The sequence below is a fragment of the Gavia stellata genome, chromosome 1 (assembly GCF_030936135.1).
Source record: "Gavia stellata isolate bGavSte3 chromosome 1, bGavSte3.hap2, whole genome shotgun sequence".
In the NCBI taxonomy this organism is placed as follows: domain Eukaryota; kingdom Metazoa; phylum Chordata; class Aves; order Gaviiformes; family Gaviidae; genus Gavia; species Gavia stellata.
This window is the reverse complement of record NC_082594.1, coordinates 7,776,605-7,794,490: the sequence shown is the minus strand read 5'-3', so window position 1 is coordinate 7,794,490 and position 17,886 is coordinate 7,776,605. Positions and strand designations below refer to the sequence as shown.

Here is a 17,886-nt window from a genome sequence, read left to right as displayed (position 1 = left end):
AAAGGATGTTATTCCAGCCTCCATTGCCAAAGGGATGTTGTACAACTGAGATCTCTCTTTACCTGTTCAGGTTTATTTTCCCTGCACTTATAGGTGGCATTGTCATACTGCAGAAATGACAGGACTTCCACCCATCAGTGGACAGACGTATTTGTTTTATCCATGGTAAAATCCAAAGCCCACAGAAATCCTGAAGATTTCAATAAAGACAGGATTTTAGTGACAACGCCTTTTTGGGAGGAGGGTATAGCGTACGTGCGGGCTCAGACAATTCACACAAAGACTGACATTACACAGATTTTCTGGAACTAGATATCACCCTTTGTCCAAGAAGCTCTAAAGCAAATCCGAATGTCAGAGTTGCTAGGCAGTCATGATGAAATGGAAATATCAGGTACGAAGGATTAAATAATGGAAATAATAACTTTTATATTCCCCAATTCCTCACCTTTTCATAAAAATGGATTTGCAAAAGGAAGTAGGAAGTCATTATTCGTGGAGAGGGAGAAGGGGTGAGAGGAGAGAGATTGAAAACTAGATAGTACTAGGGACAAGGAAACAAGTGCCCTTAAACAGTATGTCCTTCCCTGTGTATTAAACTTTTTCTTTTTGTCTACTAGTAACAATTCATTTTAGGACTCCAAATACTCATGGACAAAGTTAACTTAAAATAATGTCAGAAGGACCAAAAAAACTTGAAAAAACAAGTCAAGTTTAGCAACTAATGCTGATTAAAAAAAAAGAAAATACAGAAGAAACATTAAAAAATCCTAAAGTTTTGCCTGGTTTAGAACAAAATATTTTATTTCAAAAAACATGAAAACCTTTCAAAATGTAGCATAAGTACATTTTTGATGAGTAGTTTCTTAAAAAAATTGATAGAAATTTTTCAAAGCAAAAAAAGGTAAACAGCCTAAGGTAAAAACTGTATTTTTTTTTTCTGAGCAAACCAATTTCTGAAAAGACCCAAAGAAGACTTTGCAACAAAACCCGTGTAGTTTTGCAGAGTGGAGATGAGGAAAGGGAGATTGAGAGCTGCTTTTCCCCTCCACCCCTGCACCTACTATTACTTTGGTTAATGAGAAAATTCTACACGAATCTAAATGTTGCAAATATACTTCAGTATTTACTAAAATGCAATATCCCTGCAAAGCATATTTCAGGAAATATCTTTTTTGACCAAATGAACATGTTTGTTTCGTGGAAATTCTGAAATATGTGGACTGTATATGCCAAGGAGCAGGAAACTTTTCCTTTCTTTTAAAACTCCTTCCATAAGCATTCAGTACGTTATCTAGTACAATGGCTTGAATAGACCTTTGGTTTCACACAGTACAGTTGTTTGTATCACCTCACAACGTGATCAGTACCATTTGCTTCTCAGAACAGACTTAAAAGTGGGAGAATAAATAATTAGCCAATTCTTCATCAATTCGAATAGCTAATGATTAAACCGTTATCTTTTAGGACATAAAATGGGTCACTTACTGTGAAAATGGTTACAGCTAGTTTGTTTGTTGCGTTTCTTGATGAGCTCATAAAATAAAGTTTAATTTACAGAGTACCTTGTCCCGTAAATTTGGGAGATCCAAATGGACTGTGACGGACACAGGTGAGCCCATCAGCCAAGCTGGTGGCACCGCTGTGAAAACATATTTAATAAAGGACAGAAAATGCCGAGGAGGTACTGCACGGCAGAGAAGGCACACCCCCAAAGAGACTGTAGCCAGTGGATAAGCCCACGCTGAAGCAGGTACTCCCCAGAGGGACTGTGGCTGTGGGGGACCCACACTGCTGAGGTGGAAACGAGTAAGAAGGAAGGAGCAGTGGAACAAAAGTGTTGAGACGGAAGGAGCAGCAGAGAGAAACCACTATGACCTGACCCCAACCCCCTGCACGACCTGTCACCTCACCAAAGGGACGGAGTGCAACCTGCAGCAGTAACAAGGAGGGAAGAGAGGTACCTGGAGTGAAGCTGAGCCTGGCAAAGCAGGAGGAGAGGTTTTTTCCTTAACTCTTTTTTGTTTCTCAATACCCAACTCGGTAATTAAATGTTTACATTACTTGGCAATAAATTAAGTTAAATTCCCCAAGTTGAGTCTGTTTTGCCTGAGTCTGTTGCTCACCAGTAATTGGTGAGCAACTTCTCCATTGTTATTTCAGTTCATGAGCTTTCTTGCTCCTGTTCTTCCTATTTTCTCCCTCTCCCTGCTGCCGGGGCAGTGAGCGAGAAGTTATGTAGATACTTGCCTGCCAGCTGGGGCCAACTCACCACAACTTAATCTACCATACCTCCAATTAAAGCACATTTCAGGAGACTTTCTATCATATTTAAAAAAGGATCTTATAGAATACCTAAAGCTTTTCCAGTATCTCTGAAAAACCACTACAGACATGTAATACCACAGGTCAAGACAGTAATGACAAAACATGAATAAGGAACTCATAATGAATAAAGATCAAAGTATTACAAAAGCTGATGCAACTACATCAAATAAAAGCTCATACAGTTTACAGAGAAAGGCATAACCATCCCAGGTACCCCCTCATGATTTATAAGAAAAACAGCATTCCAGGTTCCTTCATGCCTTATATGTGTAATGCCATTTATAATACATATTTATTTCTATAAAAACAAGTACTGCTATCAATCAAGTAAATGTTAAATAATTCAACCAGTAAGATTACTTTTTATAATTTGATATAACAGATCAGCTGGGAATACCCCACCATGTCTCCAGCAGAGAATTTTAGAAATTACTTAACTGTACCTCACCCTTTTACATCTCTCTGACTGGATTACTGCCTTCCTAGGAAACATTAAAATGTTTAATTTTTAAAACAAATTTTAGTAGAGAATAGCTTCTATAAAGCTTCATTGGAGTTTTGCCAATGGGTTGTTTATGAACCTCTAATACATTAAGAACGAATGACTGAGATAACTGAGTGGTTCATTTTATAAGTATTTTACATTAGAAGAATAAGAACAACATAGCCATGCAATTTTACATACAGGTGTATTTATATTCAGTTGTAGAAATGCGTGTGCTTTTTAAGTCTGAAGGCTTTTGTGGTTGTTCCTACTGAATTTTCAATCTAAGGGAAGTAAGAATAGTATAGCGATTGCTAAGTTCCAGCCCAAAACTCTTGCATCACAATGGCTGAGCTTTTGCATCCAATAATCAGAGGCAGTAATACTGCTTTATAATACTTTCAGATCAACTGAAATCCTACTTCATTAACTTTTCCCACTAGTGCTGCAGCAGTTAAAGATCAGTCATTACAGCAATTAAAATTGATTTCTGTGGCCTTCAAACTCCTTTGGTGGATTGAATCTGAGCGTAAGATGTCTACAAAAATATAATTTTCTTTCCTCCTCTCATCTGCCAATTTTTTTACTGTAGTTTCAAGATAAAAATCATAAATTAACACAGGAGTAGAATTTTTTGTGTGTTTGATATATTCAAATATATTATTTGAATATATTGATATATTTGATATATTCAACAAAACATCTTAAATTTTTTTTTAAATCCTGGCAACTTAAATATCAGATGGATTTTTTAAGGATTTTTCTTCTTTTTCTTTACTTTTACATAGAAATGGAAAACACAATAGCATGAACTAAAACCACCATCTAATCAGTCAATCTAATTGCAGGTTAGACTACTACTTTGGCCGCAGTTCAGCAGGGTACTTAACTTTTGGGTTGACTTCAGCATTCAAAGTATTGCCAGTAATGCCACGTCCCACTAACATAGACAGTTTCTGTGTGTCTAGGGAACAGTGTTAAGCACTGTGCTGAACTGTGGTCCACAAAGTTGTCGCTTTCCTCTCCACTGGCATGGCTTCTTACTGAACTTCTGTTTTTCAGATGTCCCTGAAGAAAAATATTGTTAAAGATGTTTCAGCTGTCTTTAATGACTTTTTGTCATTGTTTTGTAGTTTAGTAGTACGAGAACTGGTTAAACTGTGTTGTCCAGCTCTACACAACATCCCAGCAACAAGGTCAGCTTAAGTTGCTGAAGCAACCATCCTGTATTGATGGAAAGGCTTGCAGAAGTAGTGCTGGTTGAGTAACTGCTTTGTACCTCCAAGCCAGTATGTCCATTACCCCAAGAATACAGCCCTTCCTTTAGCTGAAGTTTCTCAGAGATTGAATGAGGGGATGCAAACTGACCCACTTCAGCAAAGACCTCACTACCCACTGCAAAGTTTTCTTCAGTACATGAAGAACCACTAACCTCAAAAAGATGGAAATCCTATCAACATACACAGGCTCATGGATCCAGGAAGTCACTGAGATTCCCAGCAAGAGGACTGGGCTTGATGCCACACCTCCATGATGGCCACAAGCAGCAAAGGCTGTTGAAGGTCCAATGGAGAACAGATTCCAGATACCCTTCCACATAGATGGGTTAGCCAAAACACAATATAAAACAGCTGAAAATTAGGGTGCTTCAACAAATGGTGCAGGTTGGTCCAGTCTAGCTGTTGCCTACAGGACTAAGCTATGATAAAGAGGTTGAAAATGCAAAGCTCCCCCTCTGTTTTATGTACAATCCACAATACGTTTGTTAACCTCCCTGCCTCAGCCTTCCCCATCTGAAATTGAACGAACATTGACCTATCTCACAAATGTATCAGAGAACAAAAGAATCATACAGCTTTAAGAAATGTCAAGACATCAGGCAGTAATGACACCTGGAGAAAACACAAACAGGATCAATTTTGCTTTGATCACCTTTCCTGCCCCTGGTTATTTGTTGAACACCAACTAATACTTCAGATTGCAAAAAGAATTTCCTTTGTCTTTGCAGTTTTATTATTGCTAATATTATTAATAAAACCAAAACCAAGCTCCTTTACCCTTCATCTGCCTGCCACCAAATGTTTCTGATGTGGCAGTTCTGTTCCCTTCTGCATTTTGCTGTTTTGTCAGGTTTGCTGAACCCTCAAGTGCAAGAAGCAACATGACGAAATAGAAACTGGCAGGAAGTACATTCAAGTTATTATCACCTGAGGATAAATCCTGGCAAGTGAACCACAAGAAAAAAGACTTCCATCTGGAAATAAGACAAAGAGCATACAGGTAAACCCAGTAATTCCACTACTGTTTTGGCAGCCATTCAAAAATGTGAAAATACAGATAAGGTATAAAAAAAAAGTTATGTAGAAGTAATGGGGCTCTTCAAAAAGAAGACAGAAAAGGGCAAAGGTGAGAAGGAAAACAGGTACTAAATTTCCTCAGTACCAAAAGGTGTTTTGAAAAGGCATTACATAAAATGAGCAAAAGGCAACCTTTTGGTTAGATGTGACAAGGGCTGTCATCAAAAGATATGAGGACCCAAGAATTATGAATCTGAAGAGCTTTTTAGTTTTTGGCCATTCAGCAAAATATTTCTGCAATTCTGCGTTTTCGTCTGCTACAAAGAGCTGATTCATTCTCTTCTGTATTCTGCTTATGATTAACGTAATGTTTTATTTCTTGGTACATGGACTAGTTTAGCTGATAGACAGCAACCAATGCTTAAAACCAAAACAACTAGGAATGGTAACCTCAATTTTCAGCACAAATTATTTAAAGAGTAATGTATGAGTTCCAAATTTGTGCTGACTACATAGACTTAAATGCATCTCAGTAAAAACAGAAGATCCACTGAGAATACTGCCATGACAACTCAAAGAAAAAAAGAACTACAAAAGGCAGTATTTTTGCAGATTTATGCCTGCAGAAGTGATCAAATTGCTACAACTTTTATAGTTGCTGTGGCTGAGCAAGCTAATAACTGCCCCAGAAACAACTGAAGTATATCATGACTCTGCTTATTACATATAGTACATTGTGGTACATTACAGCAAAGGTATGTTATAGTCAAATCAAACTGCAACAAACTGGTATTGCCCCTCCTCATATTTCTGTATGGTTTCACTTCTTTAAAATAATTAAAGATTTAAATAAAAATGATTAAAAGTTATAATAATAATCATAGCAACCTATAAATGTTTTCAAAGTTGTTGAAAATCCTACAGGCCAGGTTTTTCAGAAATGCCCAAAGATTAATGTGTTCAGTAGATGCCTAGCTAAGTGAGGGTTTCCAAAAATTAGACTCCTTGGAAGTATGAAGATGTGGCACCCTCTTCTCCCATCACTTTCTAACCTCCTCCCCAAATTTTGTATGACTACAGCTCTAGCCAGTTGTTACTGGTTATTCACCTGCAGACAACTTCTACCCATAATCAACCCCCTGATACTGTTATTCCTCTCTGAACATGCAATGCTAAAAAGCAGTTCCTGAAAAATTAAATCAATGGGCACTGCGGATATACAGTTGTCAATAACTGAATGAATATCATTACTGCAAAAGCTTTCATGTATTTCATATAGAAATGCATACACATTAGCAGGATGAATAGCCAGAAAAATATTAATAAGCTGCAGTGGAACCTGGATTTCATTCACACGTTTTATGGATTCTCATGTTAAACAGTTTGGTTTTACTTCCACATATGTCTTTTTTCCATGTGTTAGGAAGAAGCTCAGAGGAATGTATCATAATCTCTTCAAGTCTGAAACAAGGAGCTGTATGCTAAGTTCTGATAAGTCAGAGATGTACATGTCTAATGAGGAAGACAGATGATGATCAAACTGCTTAGATCTTTTATTTTTAAATAACTCCATATCCTAGGAATTAAAAAAAAAAAATCCTTGCTTTGCCCATCATTAGAAAACATGACCTGAATATCTGTCCTGCTTTGGTTTGTGTGTACGTGCACAAAACATTATCATTTACCTATAGATGTATTAAAAACTTACATGTATTAAAACATGAATGTATAAAGGTCTTGTACACTACAAATGTGCATACTCAGTGTCACCCTTTTTCCATTTTTACACACACAATTAAAAAATGAAAAAGAATTCATGTCATAGGAGTGAGACATTTTACTGATAGAGCAGAAATACGAGCTAGCTAAGAAAACTGTTGCACAGAGCCACAGCCGTATTCATGGAAGATGTATATTTCAGTACTACATAGTGTAAGTTTTAATAACTGTGGTTGGTTGGTTGGTTGGGCTTTCTTTGTTTTGTTTTTTAAACTACGACTTACTAACATTGCAAAAAAAAGTTGTGTTTGAGAAGTAAACTGTTGGAAGATAAGACAATAGAAGTGTGTCTTTTCTACAGGCTTAAAGCACTTGCCTCTAAATTTATGCTTGAGCAAGCCGGTGGTGTACAAAGGCCAAAGACCATTCAGAACACAGAAGCAAATGTGACAGCATCAGCCCCAGAGGGAATGTGAGGCCAGGGCTCTGATATTTTTACTGCCTTCTTATTGACCACCTAGATAAGAATTTTTGGTTCTTCTTGCAAAATGTCATTTGCCTGTTTGAGTCTGTCTGCCTGACCACAGTCTCACAGAGCTAAATTCACTTGCAACAACTGACCTGTGGCAAGTGACTTCTATACTCATGACTGCAAGATGGACAGATTTTGAGAGAACCCAGATGTGTCTGCTGAACAGAAAGTGAGAATAGAAAGGGAAAGGGAACAAGGTGTCCCCAAAACTCTCCATTTCCAAGTGAGTTCTTGGAGGTAGCAAAGAGCTTGATACAAGTTTCTGCACTTAGCACAGGGAGGGCCCCAAGCGCTAGTGTGTTGTCAAAACCAAAATGCACACATCGGATCGCACATTAAGTGTGACTACCCTTGAAAGAGGCAGCTGCGCGCTGTCTTCTGGGACACATCCCTTGTCACATGCTTCTGCTCTCAACCTTGTGCTGGCGCTGGAAGTGGTGCTAGTGGACATCAAGCTGGGCCATGAAATAGATCTCGCAAACACCTTTCTTTTTTTCTGGTTTAACTTGCTGGCATATCAGTTCTCTGAGCTCACTATGCGATCATACAAAGCAGCACAATGAAGGAAGCAAAGTGTCGGGCCAGGACCCCACTCCTCTGGCAGCCACTCGTAAGTGGAGCACAGCTGCATTTCTCCTTCACGAAGCTGTCAAAATCATGTATGTCACAAAATAGAGCATACAGAATGAAGAAAAGTAAAAACAGAGCTTAGACCTTATTCCCATTTTCAATAAATATTTAATGTGCTCAGCTATCAGGTGAGTGATGACTGCAACATAAAAACTTGGATAAACCAGCACACGGATAAATAGCAAAAGTTTCTGTGATCATGAATGCACCAAATACCAGTTCAGTACGGAGGAAGTGTTTATCAGAATTTAAAAGAAAAACAAATCTAAACAAGGAGTCTTAAAAGCCTCTGTTAAACTGTTTTCACATCTGAGTGCAACAAAGCTGCTCTACAATGTCAGTAACTGGAAGCCTATGGCACTACTCCTTTCTGCTCTCATTTGAAATACATAATGCAAATGATTTGTCTGATGTTCTGTTTGACCCATTATATGAGCCCTTTCAGCCTCTGAAGTAACCTGCTTCTCCTTGTACGAGTACTTAATCAGAAAGGTAAAAGTCCATATTAAAAGTACAATATATTTAAACCAAAACCAGATGCTATTTTGCTAAATTGGATTTTGTACGTAGCTGGCTCCTGTGACTTAAAAGAAAGCTTATACCAGAACTGGAATTTACAAAAAGGATTATTTTGTTTGTTTTTCTGATGTTCATTTTAGATATTACAGAACCTGTATTTTGAATACATAAAGAAGTCTGTTTTGATCCCTGTATTTCTAACTCTCAAAACAATGGGAGTTTTTGAAATTAGGTGACCACTGAGCCAATTCAGCTGATTAACTGCGGTAATTTCTAAAAAATACAAAAAGGTGAATGAGTATATGTTATTTAATTTATAAACCCTATTGTAACAATTTATGGCTTATTTCAAAGCAAACACCATTCTTAAAATCAAAGTAAAATTTAATCCATAATTCTTTTTTGGTTTTATTTTTATTATCCTTCATCCAAAAGCCATGTGCAGACATGAGGAAACAGAGAGCTAAATTGGCAAACTCTGTAAATCCTGTCAATGCTACAACCAGAAACTCCCTTTAGGTTTTTTTGTAGGGAACTCTGACATTTTCACAGTTGATTCAAATACCCCAGAACAGTAGAAATAGCCATTTCCAAAACAGAAATCAATTTTCAGGTTGTGTCTTCAAGTCATGCCAAAATAGCTGGGACAAATTCAATCTCAATCTTAGCCATTGCTCAGCATCCAGCTGTAAACTGTCATGCATCATCCTTCACTTATTTCGTTTTGATTAGACCAAAACCATCTTGTTGAGTTGCTGTAAAGGTTTTGCATCTTTGAATGCCTAATTTAAATGTAGTGGAACATTAGACAGAAAGCAAAACCAGAGGTATCAAATCTTATTCCTATCATCTTAAGCAAGCCTTAAGGCAATCCTTTTTTTTTCCCTTTAGTCTGGAGAGCATCCCATCTATCAATCCTGTTGACATGCCACAAAACAGTTCCAGCAACCTATAACCTCACAAGTCAGCGTAAGAGACAGGAAGACTAAAATACTATTGCGTGTCGTGTGCCATCAGAGTAATACAGGACAGACCAAAGACTTCCCTGTGTTGTGGCCAGCAGGAGTAGGGAAGTGATCGTGCCCCTGTACTCGGCGCTGGTGAGGCCGCACCTCAAATCCTGTGTTCAGTTTTGGGCCCCTCACTTCAAGAAGGACATTGAGGTGCTGGAGCGTGTCCAGAGAAGGGCGACGAAGCTGGTGAGGGGTCTGGAGCACAAGTCTGATGAGGAGCGGCTGAGGGAACTGGGGTTGTTCAGTCTGGAGAAGAGGAGGCTGAGGGGAGACCTCATCGCTCTCTACAATTACCTGAAAGGGGGTTGCAGAGAGGTGGGTGTTGGTCTCTTCTCCCAAGTGATGAGTGACAGGACAAGAGGAAATGGCCTCAAGTTGTGCCAAGGGAGGTTCAGGCTGGATATTAGGAAAAATGCCTTTACTGAGAGAGTGGTGAAGCATTGGAACAGGCTGCCCAGGGAGGTGGTGGAGTCACCATCCCTGGAGGTGTTCAAGGAACGTGTGGACGAGGCACTGTGGGACATGGTTTAATGGGCATGGTTCTGTTGGGTTGATGGTTGGATTTGATGATCTTACAGGTCTTTTCCAACCTTAGTGATTCTGTGATTCTGTAAGTTCCTGTGACGGTAAGGAGCTTGTTAGGTGAAAATGCCTGGATATTCCTAGGAGCAGGTTACTATGTGGACTATAGAAAATGTGGAAAAAAAAAAATTTTTTTTAAATCCTTTGGGCTCTGCCAGTCTGGTCCTAGGGAAATGCCCTTCTGTTCTCAAATATGATGAACAGTTTATCCATGGGTGAATACACATGTCAAGTATTAGAGAAATTTATCAATAGCAGGAGGACTATCAGAGCACTTGTGCAGTTTTGGCCAATTATCAATGCTACAAACCATCCCCTTCCAAATTCTACAATTCCCTTACCATGCCCCCTTTCATCCCCCCTGAAAATCCCAAAAGCCAAATTATATGTCAAGGGGAGAAAATGTTCTTGGCTTTTTGAGGCATCTAGGAGGAGAAACTTTGAAACATGGGATTAATTAAATGCAAATCTAAATATGGTGCAACAAATCATGCAAATTAAGCATTAACATATTTATGACTGAACAATCAGCAGGAGCCAAAACGTGTGTAGATAAACTATAAATCATTACAATCATTGGCTAGTGCAGTACATAGCATATATTTATCTTTTTCAGTATTTAAACAAAATATATAGAACATCTTGCATGCAAATACTTTCATGATCTGTGTAACCATGCCTATGTCTTAACGGCCTTTGCTGCCACGTAAAATTATGTATTATCAAAAATATTAACACTGATGAAAGACCTGACATGTTAATAGAAGGAGACAGAGTATTATACAACAAAAGAAAAGAATATCTACTTTTCTTTTACTCCCAATAACATTTGCAAAGCAATGCTACATTATCAATCCAGGCAAAGGCAGCTGAATGACTCCTTGAGACACAGTGGAAAATCTGGAATGAATGACACATCCCCAGGTTCCTGAGTCTGCAGAGCACAAAGCCTCATGACTAGTGCTGGGGTTTCTTTTTCTTTTTCTTTTTTTTTTTTTTTTTTTTTTAACCTGTACTCTATAGAGAAACTCCAAATGTGTCTCAGCATGTTTAGTTTCTGGTCTTTTGATGACATACCATGTCCATCTTTCAAATCGGAATTACATGAACAGCCATTACACTAAGGAAATTGTATTTCCGAACAAATATTATGCAACATTTCATGTTAGTTCTGACCAGGAACGTTCCCTACATCACTAATGAGATTGGTGATCTCAACGCAGGGTACTCAAAGGCTAATCTTTGACGTCCTTTTTATGCCAAACATAACCTAAATGCTACGAATTCAGTATTAATAATGCTTTCCTGGTTTTGGTAGAAGAAATAGGTTGAACAAGAATGTAAAAGCTTAATGTTTTCTAAAGCAGCTGTCCTGGGAGAGTGTCAGATATGAATGTCACCCAGAATGCTGTAGACTTCTCAAAGTCCTCTCTCAGTCAGTGGGACTGGATACAGGAATAGTTAGAACAATATTACTCATCTTGCAAAAGAACATGCTAACTGCTTTTGTATTTCGGCTTTGAAACATTGTCAGCAATCTGTGCAGCTGTCACTTAAAAGATGTTCCAATGAGTTTACTTCTACAAATGCAGCACAATGATCCATCCAAAGCAAGATGCTGAATTAAAACACGTCTTCCTAAAACTCAGGAGCTGTCACCTAAATCCACTGATAAGAGCATACCAGCCTGAGAATGAGATATGAACTTCTTTCTCCATTAAAAATTGCCCAGCTACTCCCCTCTGTTTTATCCTTCTTAACAGTGTCAGAATTACATCAAATCTTTAACTCTTGACTTATGACATCCAGCTCTCAATAGCCTTGAAGATTAAAAGAAAAAGAAGTTTAAAAGCCAAATCAAAAAGCATTATTTGGCTCTCCTTTAACTGCTATTTTCCTGGCACTTCAATATACTAAATTAGAGTGAAAGGATCTCCCTTAGCTAACTAAAATAGCTCAACGTACCTCCATTGCTGGGGGTGACGTGACAGAAGAATGGCCAGTTGCATGCGGGAATCTGTGAACCTGAAAGGAGTAATCTGAGCTTTCTAAAACACAACTGATGACAAATCATTTCTTTATACTGTTAGGAGAGCCAGTATCTCTTGGAATAGACCTTCTGCTTCAATAATATAGCAGAATGCCTCAGAGCTAGCTCTCACCTCATCTCACCACGCAAAGAGCTCTCAAATGATATACTGAAATTTCCGAACCAGCGCCAACGGCCTTCAAAGACAAAAGACCATTCTCAGCTCATACTTCAGAATTTGGCTGCTCACTGACTTTTTTAAGTCATGCCACATCTATAAACTAGGGTTTAGCTCACAAGCCTCTCTACCAGGTAACAAAACAGCTCAGTGATGCTATTTCTTTTAAAAGACAATGACTGCTTAAAAACCTTTTTTCTGATATTGCTGGGAAAAAACAACCAACCAAAAAGTCATCAAAGCTGACATTGACAGTAAACTATTTAAAAACATGTGAAAATTTACACTTCTATGTAAGTTTTCAAAACAAACACATATATGCATTTTTGCAGATGACACATCCAGGATACTACCTAATATGAGTTGTTTCACCTTGAGAACATTTCAAAACAGAAGGGCCAAAAATTTAATAGCAAATAGAGTTAGCTGAATTAAAGCGGAGCCCAAAACTGTCTTCTGAACAAAAGAGATGTTCTAAACAGCCAAGATGGGAATCCACTTCTACCTTCTTACTTCCCCCTTTAACAGAACAATATTGAGTTCTAGGAATCTGAAAACAGGCAGTTACACACATATTGGAGAGGTGTTTAGAGGAGGCCCTCTTTCATATAGACTCCATGAAAGAAAATTTATACCTTGGACTGCTTAGACCAAGCAGAGTGGCTCTATCTCTGCAATTTCCTCGGCAACCTATAATCAGGGTAATACAGCCTGCTCTCCTTCCATCCCTTCTGCACAAAGAATAGCAGCTGTTCATTGCACTCCTTCAGCTACACGTGTTATCATACATTTCTAATCTGACTAATCAGTAGATTATGTGTGACAGCAGTCTATATGTGCCAAGAGGGAAAGTACATCCAATGTTATAGACTACACGTCTAATGTTAGAATGACCCATGGAAAACTGCAGGTCACCTCCTTGACTCCATTTCACACCACCCCCACCGCCCCAATTTCGCTCAGAGCTTTCACAGTTAGCGTAACACTGAGGCCTTAGATGTGAAATCTCTGAATAAATCGCACCAATTTTATGACTCCATGATGCTAACAGTGACAAAGACAGCCAGTGAGATGCAGAGAAGCAAGAAATATTTCCAGGCAACAGGGACGTATAAAACTTGCCTATTAACTTACTTTTCTTCTTTTTTTTCTTTTCTTTTTCATTTAAATAAAGGAAACTGAACTATAAATGGGTTTGTCAAAAAGGACTGGAAGCAAAAATAAATTAGGTCTTGGAATCAAATTTCCATCTAAACTTGTTTTCAACTCACTTTCAAAATTAAGAGTGGGTTTTTTTTGTAATTCCAAGTGAAATTCTCTTTGGATATATAGTGTATTTCTACCCACAACTCAACATGAAACTACAAGCAAACACAAACACACAAGCTAGCAAAGCAGAATTTCTAAGACAGTTAAAATATTAATAATACCAGAGTGCCATTCTTTGTTCTGACATACTGAAGAAGAAGGAACTGGTAAAGAAAATGGAGCCATGTCCTCAGCAATAAAATTCAACATTTTTATCAGGATCAGGGTGACAAAGTGTACATTAGTAACAGCTGCCTAGTACACAGCCTAGGAATTAAGGACCTGTGCATTAAATTTGGTGCTACCGTACTAATCAAGAAGCAGTTTTTCCAAGGTGTTATGTGTCTTTCCTGTGTTTGAAGACGGTAGTCTCTCCTAAAAATGTCAAGCAGAAGAAAAATGTGCTCAGAACTTTACAGAAAAAACTCTCCACCTTTGAAGCTGTCACTAGCTTATTTATTATCACAGTTACACATAAGATGGAAATTTCAAATAATTTTTCCTTTTTTTAGGCCAGCAAATATAACCGTTTCACTACTGCTCCTTATTTTGGCAAGAAAGACAACAGTTTTCACAGTCAACATAGCCCTCAAAAACCATCACTGACTTCAACTTGTATCCCCAAAGTAAGGGCAATTATTAAGGGCAGTTCTATTACGTTTTCCCATATTGCATCTGTGCAATATAATTGTTCAAATGATGGTCTAAGTGTATGTACATACAACAACATACACAGACACATAGATACACACACACTCTTTCCTTTCTTCCCATAGAATGCACAATGCTTACTTTATACAGAGAAAAAAAGATAGATTATTATTTGAAACAAACTATCTCACAACTATATGACATAAAAACCATCAAGTATTTGCCAAAGTAAGTACACCAGTCCATCCCTAGGCACAGAAGATCAGTTTGATTGACAGTAGATTGATTCATTATAGGCAGAACCCAAGAAAGGGACTTTCCTAAACAGAATAAGGTAGTTGGCATTAAGAACATACAGAAAAGGAAGTTTACAGTGCAGAGTTCAAAATTAAATATAAGTAAGTACATACACCTGAACAATTTCACATTAAGTAAACACAAGTGGATGTGATCACACAGGCATTGAAAATACTGAAACAATTTGCAATGCATCTATAACTTAGATAATGAAATAGTCTTTGAAGTGGTCTTTAATTTTTTAAATTTTTTTTTTTAAATCACTCCTTCATTTTCTCTTTATGATTTCTATACCTCTGAAAAACAAGAAACTCTTTCCTTTACAGTATTTTTTTCCTTCAAGTTTTACCAAAACAAAAATTTCAGAGCCTAAGAAAACATTTAAAGCTTTTTATAATTAAAATTAGAACACAGTCTAGTTCTATGTTTTATATATTATTTTAACATTGTCCTTATTCTGGCATATATAGACATATGTGCTTTGTATATAACAGAAAATGAATAACACATGCTGTAGTCACATGCAGCATTTTGGTCACTCCAAAATATATCAGAAAGCTTAGTTTTTCCACTTGATAATAGATTTGAGGCAAAAAATGAAGCTATTTATATATATCAATCACTTTCAGTCAACAGAGCATCACTTTTTTAGACCATAAGACAAGATAAAGTACAGCTACCCTATCTGACAATCCTTTGCCTTATTGCTTTTCTGTTCAGTGAAAATATATTAAAACCATTTCCATCAAAGAATTGATTTAGTCTCTAGAGAGGGTGCACATGTTCAATGTGGGCTAAGGCTAGTTAAACTCTAGTGTATACTATTTCAGTAAGTAAACACACATCTCAAAAATCTATTTCAACATTAAATTCTGCTTTTTTAGTGTGAAATTATGACAAAAGGATTTCGTGTTGACATAATACAAAGCTTTTGAATAAGCTTAAATTTTTTAAGGGAGAAATGAAAACATGCATCAGTGGAGGAAATGTTAATGCTTTTTAATATTAACCTTCATATGAGTGTCACTGTGATTTCTATTTCACAATGCTGGCTTATCTGGTGTGTAATTATTCTCAGCCCGATGGCTTACAGGTATCTGTACACATCCTAGATCCTGGTTGGTTTATATTTTAAAATACACTGCCTTGCCATTAAATAAAAATCTATAGATTTGTGAAAGCTAAAGAGCTATTTCATATTTATTAAAGATTTCACTTACATTTGGAGTTCAAAAGAGGAGAAACAGGTCACACTTTCTCTTATTAGTAAATCTAAAACACTCCCCCTCCATGTTCTCCATTTAAAATATCCTTATTAAGTTCATGCAATATTTGAAAACAAGCTGTTTACAGAAGCAGGCAAAATCCATCACACAGGGGGGATAAACACATCCTTTCTTTACACAACACGATATAATACAAAGTCTGTAGAACCTGGAGGCAGAAACCAAAATATTCTAACAAGAAAACCCTTCCAAGCAGACCCCACAATTTCTACAGGCCACAGAGAATCAATATTCAAACAACAGACATTACCAACCGACAGCTCGCCCTTGCATATATTTTTCCAGAAGGCACCACTAAACACAAATCAAGACACAGCACGAAAAGTTGCCGACACCACCAAACCTCACTTTCTTTCCCTGGAGCATCCTCTAAGCCGCCTGGAGAGTGAAGAGTTGGCTCACCTGCACCGGGGGGGACCAGCCGTGGGCACAGGCGCACTCTGACCACCGCTCCCCCGGGCTGCCCTGTGGCTTGGCTGGGGATTTATGGGGGCTCTTCCGCACAGTGTCCCACAGAGGGATAAACTTGCTCCTGCTCTGGCTGGCACCCCCAGGTCCCCAAGAGGGAAGAGCCTGAGAGCTATACTGGAGCCCCGGAGGATGCTGGTGCCAACGACAGGCGCAGTGGCCATCCCTCGCTACGGGAGGCACGCTCCTGCCGGCATCCGACCCCTCGGACCCCCTGCCGCAGCTGTGCTGCTTGGAAAGGTGTGCGTGCATGGCGCACCCAGGGCTTCCTTTGGCCAGTTTGCATGAAAGTGCTTCTCCTCCCAGACGTGAGGTCCTTTGCCGGGGCCTCTCCAGCCCCCTTGGCAGCAGCTAGCGGCAGGGCATGGCGGGAGCGGGGCGCAGCATGAGCTGCTGGCCAGCAGCTCTGTGTCAATACCGGACTCCACTCGCGCAGCGACTTGACAGCATCCCCGCTGCAGGCAGAAGCAATCAATGCTCTGCGTGGCTGGGACGCGCGCCTGCATCCCTTTCTGGATGACAAACCACGGGAGAAAAAAAACAAACCAAACCAAAAATCACTTGCAGTTTTCAGGAAGATTTAGTCTTTTGCTAGCTGACCCCGACACAACTTGCAGGCAGCCTGCTGAAGCAGATTTCTATGTACAAGCTTTACAGGCAAAGTGCTTTCTTGTGGAAATAGCATCTAGACAAACTACCGAAAAAGATACTGCTTTGCCAATGATCAAAACAGACGCGGGAGTGTTTTTTTCCCTGCATGCCTGAAAAGACCTTGTCAACAAAATTGCAACAGAAGATGCAAATGACAAGTTCGGGAAGAATGTTATCTGCCCTAAATGCTAAACCGTAGCATAAACTTTGGTATGTACTAATGTACATAAACATAATGGAAGGAGAGCAAGCAGCTGAATTTAAAAATAAAGCCACCTAGAAAAGATCTATGCAGCAAATTAACAAATCTCCAGCAGCTTATATATACAAACATGAATATATTTATTTGTGCATAAGGTCTTCAAGATTATAATTGATGTATCATTTTCTCCTCTTTTTTTCACCCTTTACAAATTCTTTGGTGCTTGCCAATAACCTTCTGTACAGAGTTTTCTGTAAATCCCCTCTTGAGTTTTTCTTACTAATACAATCTCTTTTCCTTAAGTTTTCCTGCAATCTTTATTTGCAAGTATTTTCTTTCTTCTTATAGAAGTGACAGGGGTGTAAAGTGTATAAAATCTGGGCTGATTATTTCAAGCATCTGGAGAGGTTCAGGGATATACTCCAGTCTCAGGTGAATAAGTCTTTAGCCCCTTAAGACTCAGTGGATCTTGGACCCTATATATCTACATTTTTTTGAGATTTTCTTTTAACCTAAGCATGTCTCAGGTACTTTTAAACACAGAAAAAAACCAACTGATTTTTAAAAATAAATACAGGACTGTGTGATGGAATCCTTTTATGGCTGTTGGTGTTCAACTAGGATTTAAGTACACAAAAATTAAACGGAATTCATAAGTGATATGCATAGTTTTACCATTCCAAAGACTAAAGCAAATTTACTTTTAAAGATT

At 38.3% G+C, this 17,886-nt stretch overlaps 1 protein-coding gene across 7 annotated transcripts in view; it reads right to left on the bottom strand.

Moving 5' to 3' along the window:
- Nucleotides 1-17,886, bottom strand: part of DLG2 (discs large MAGUK scaffold protein 2) — a 660,722-nt gene that overhangs the window by 434,693 nt on the left and 208,143 nt on the right. For 5 of the 7 annotated variants that reach the window (XM_059823437.1, XM_059823445.1, XM_059823452.1 and 2 more), the window contains exon 1: nucleotides 16,256-16,573. The exons of the other annotated variants lie outside the window; for them this stretch is intronic. In XM_059823437.1, coding sequence (XP_059679420.1) covers nucleotides 16,256-16,573 — 318 coding nt within the window. Of the gene's footprint in view, nucleotides 1-16,255; nucleotides 16,574-17,886 lie in introns of those variants that run through there. 7 annotated transcript variants of the gene reach the window in all.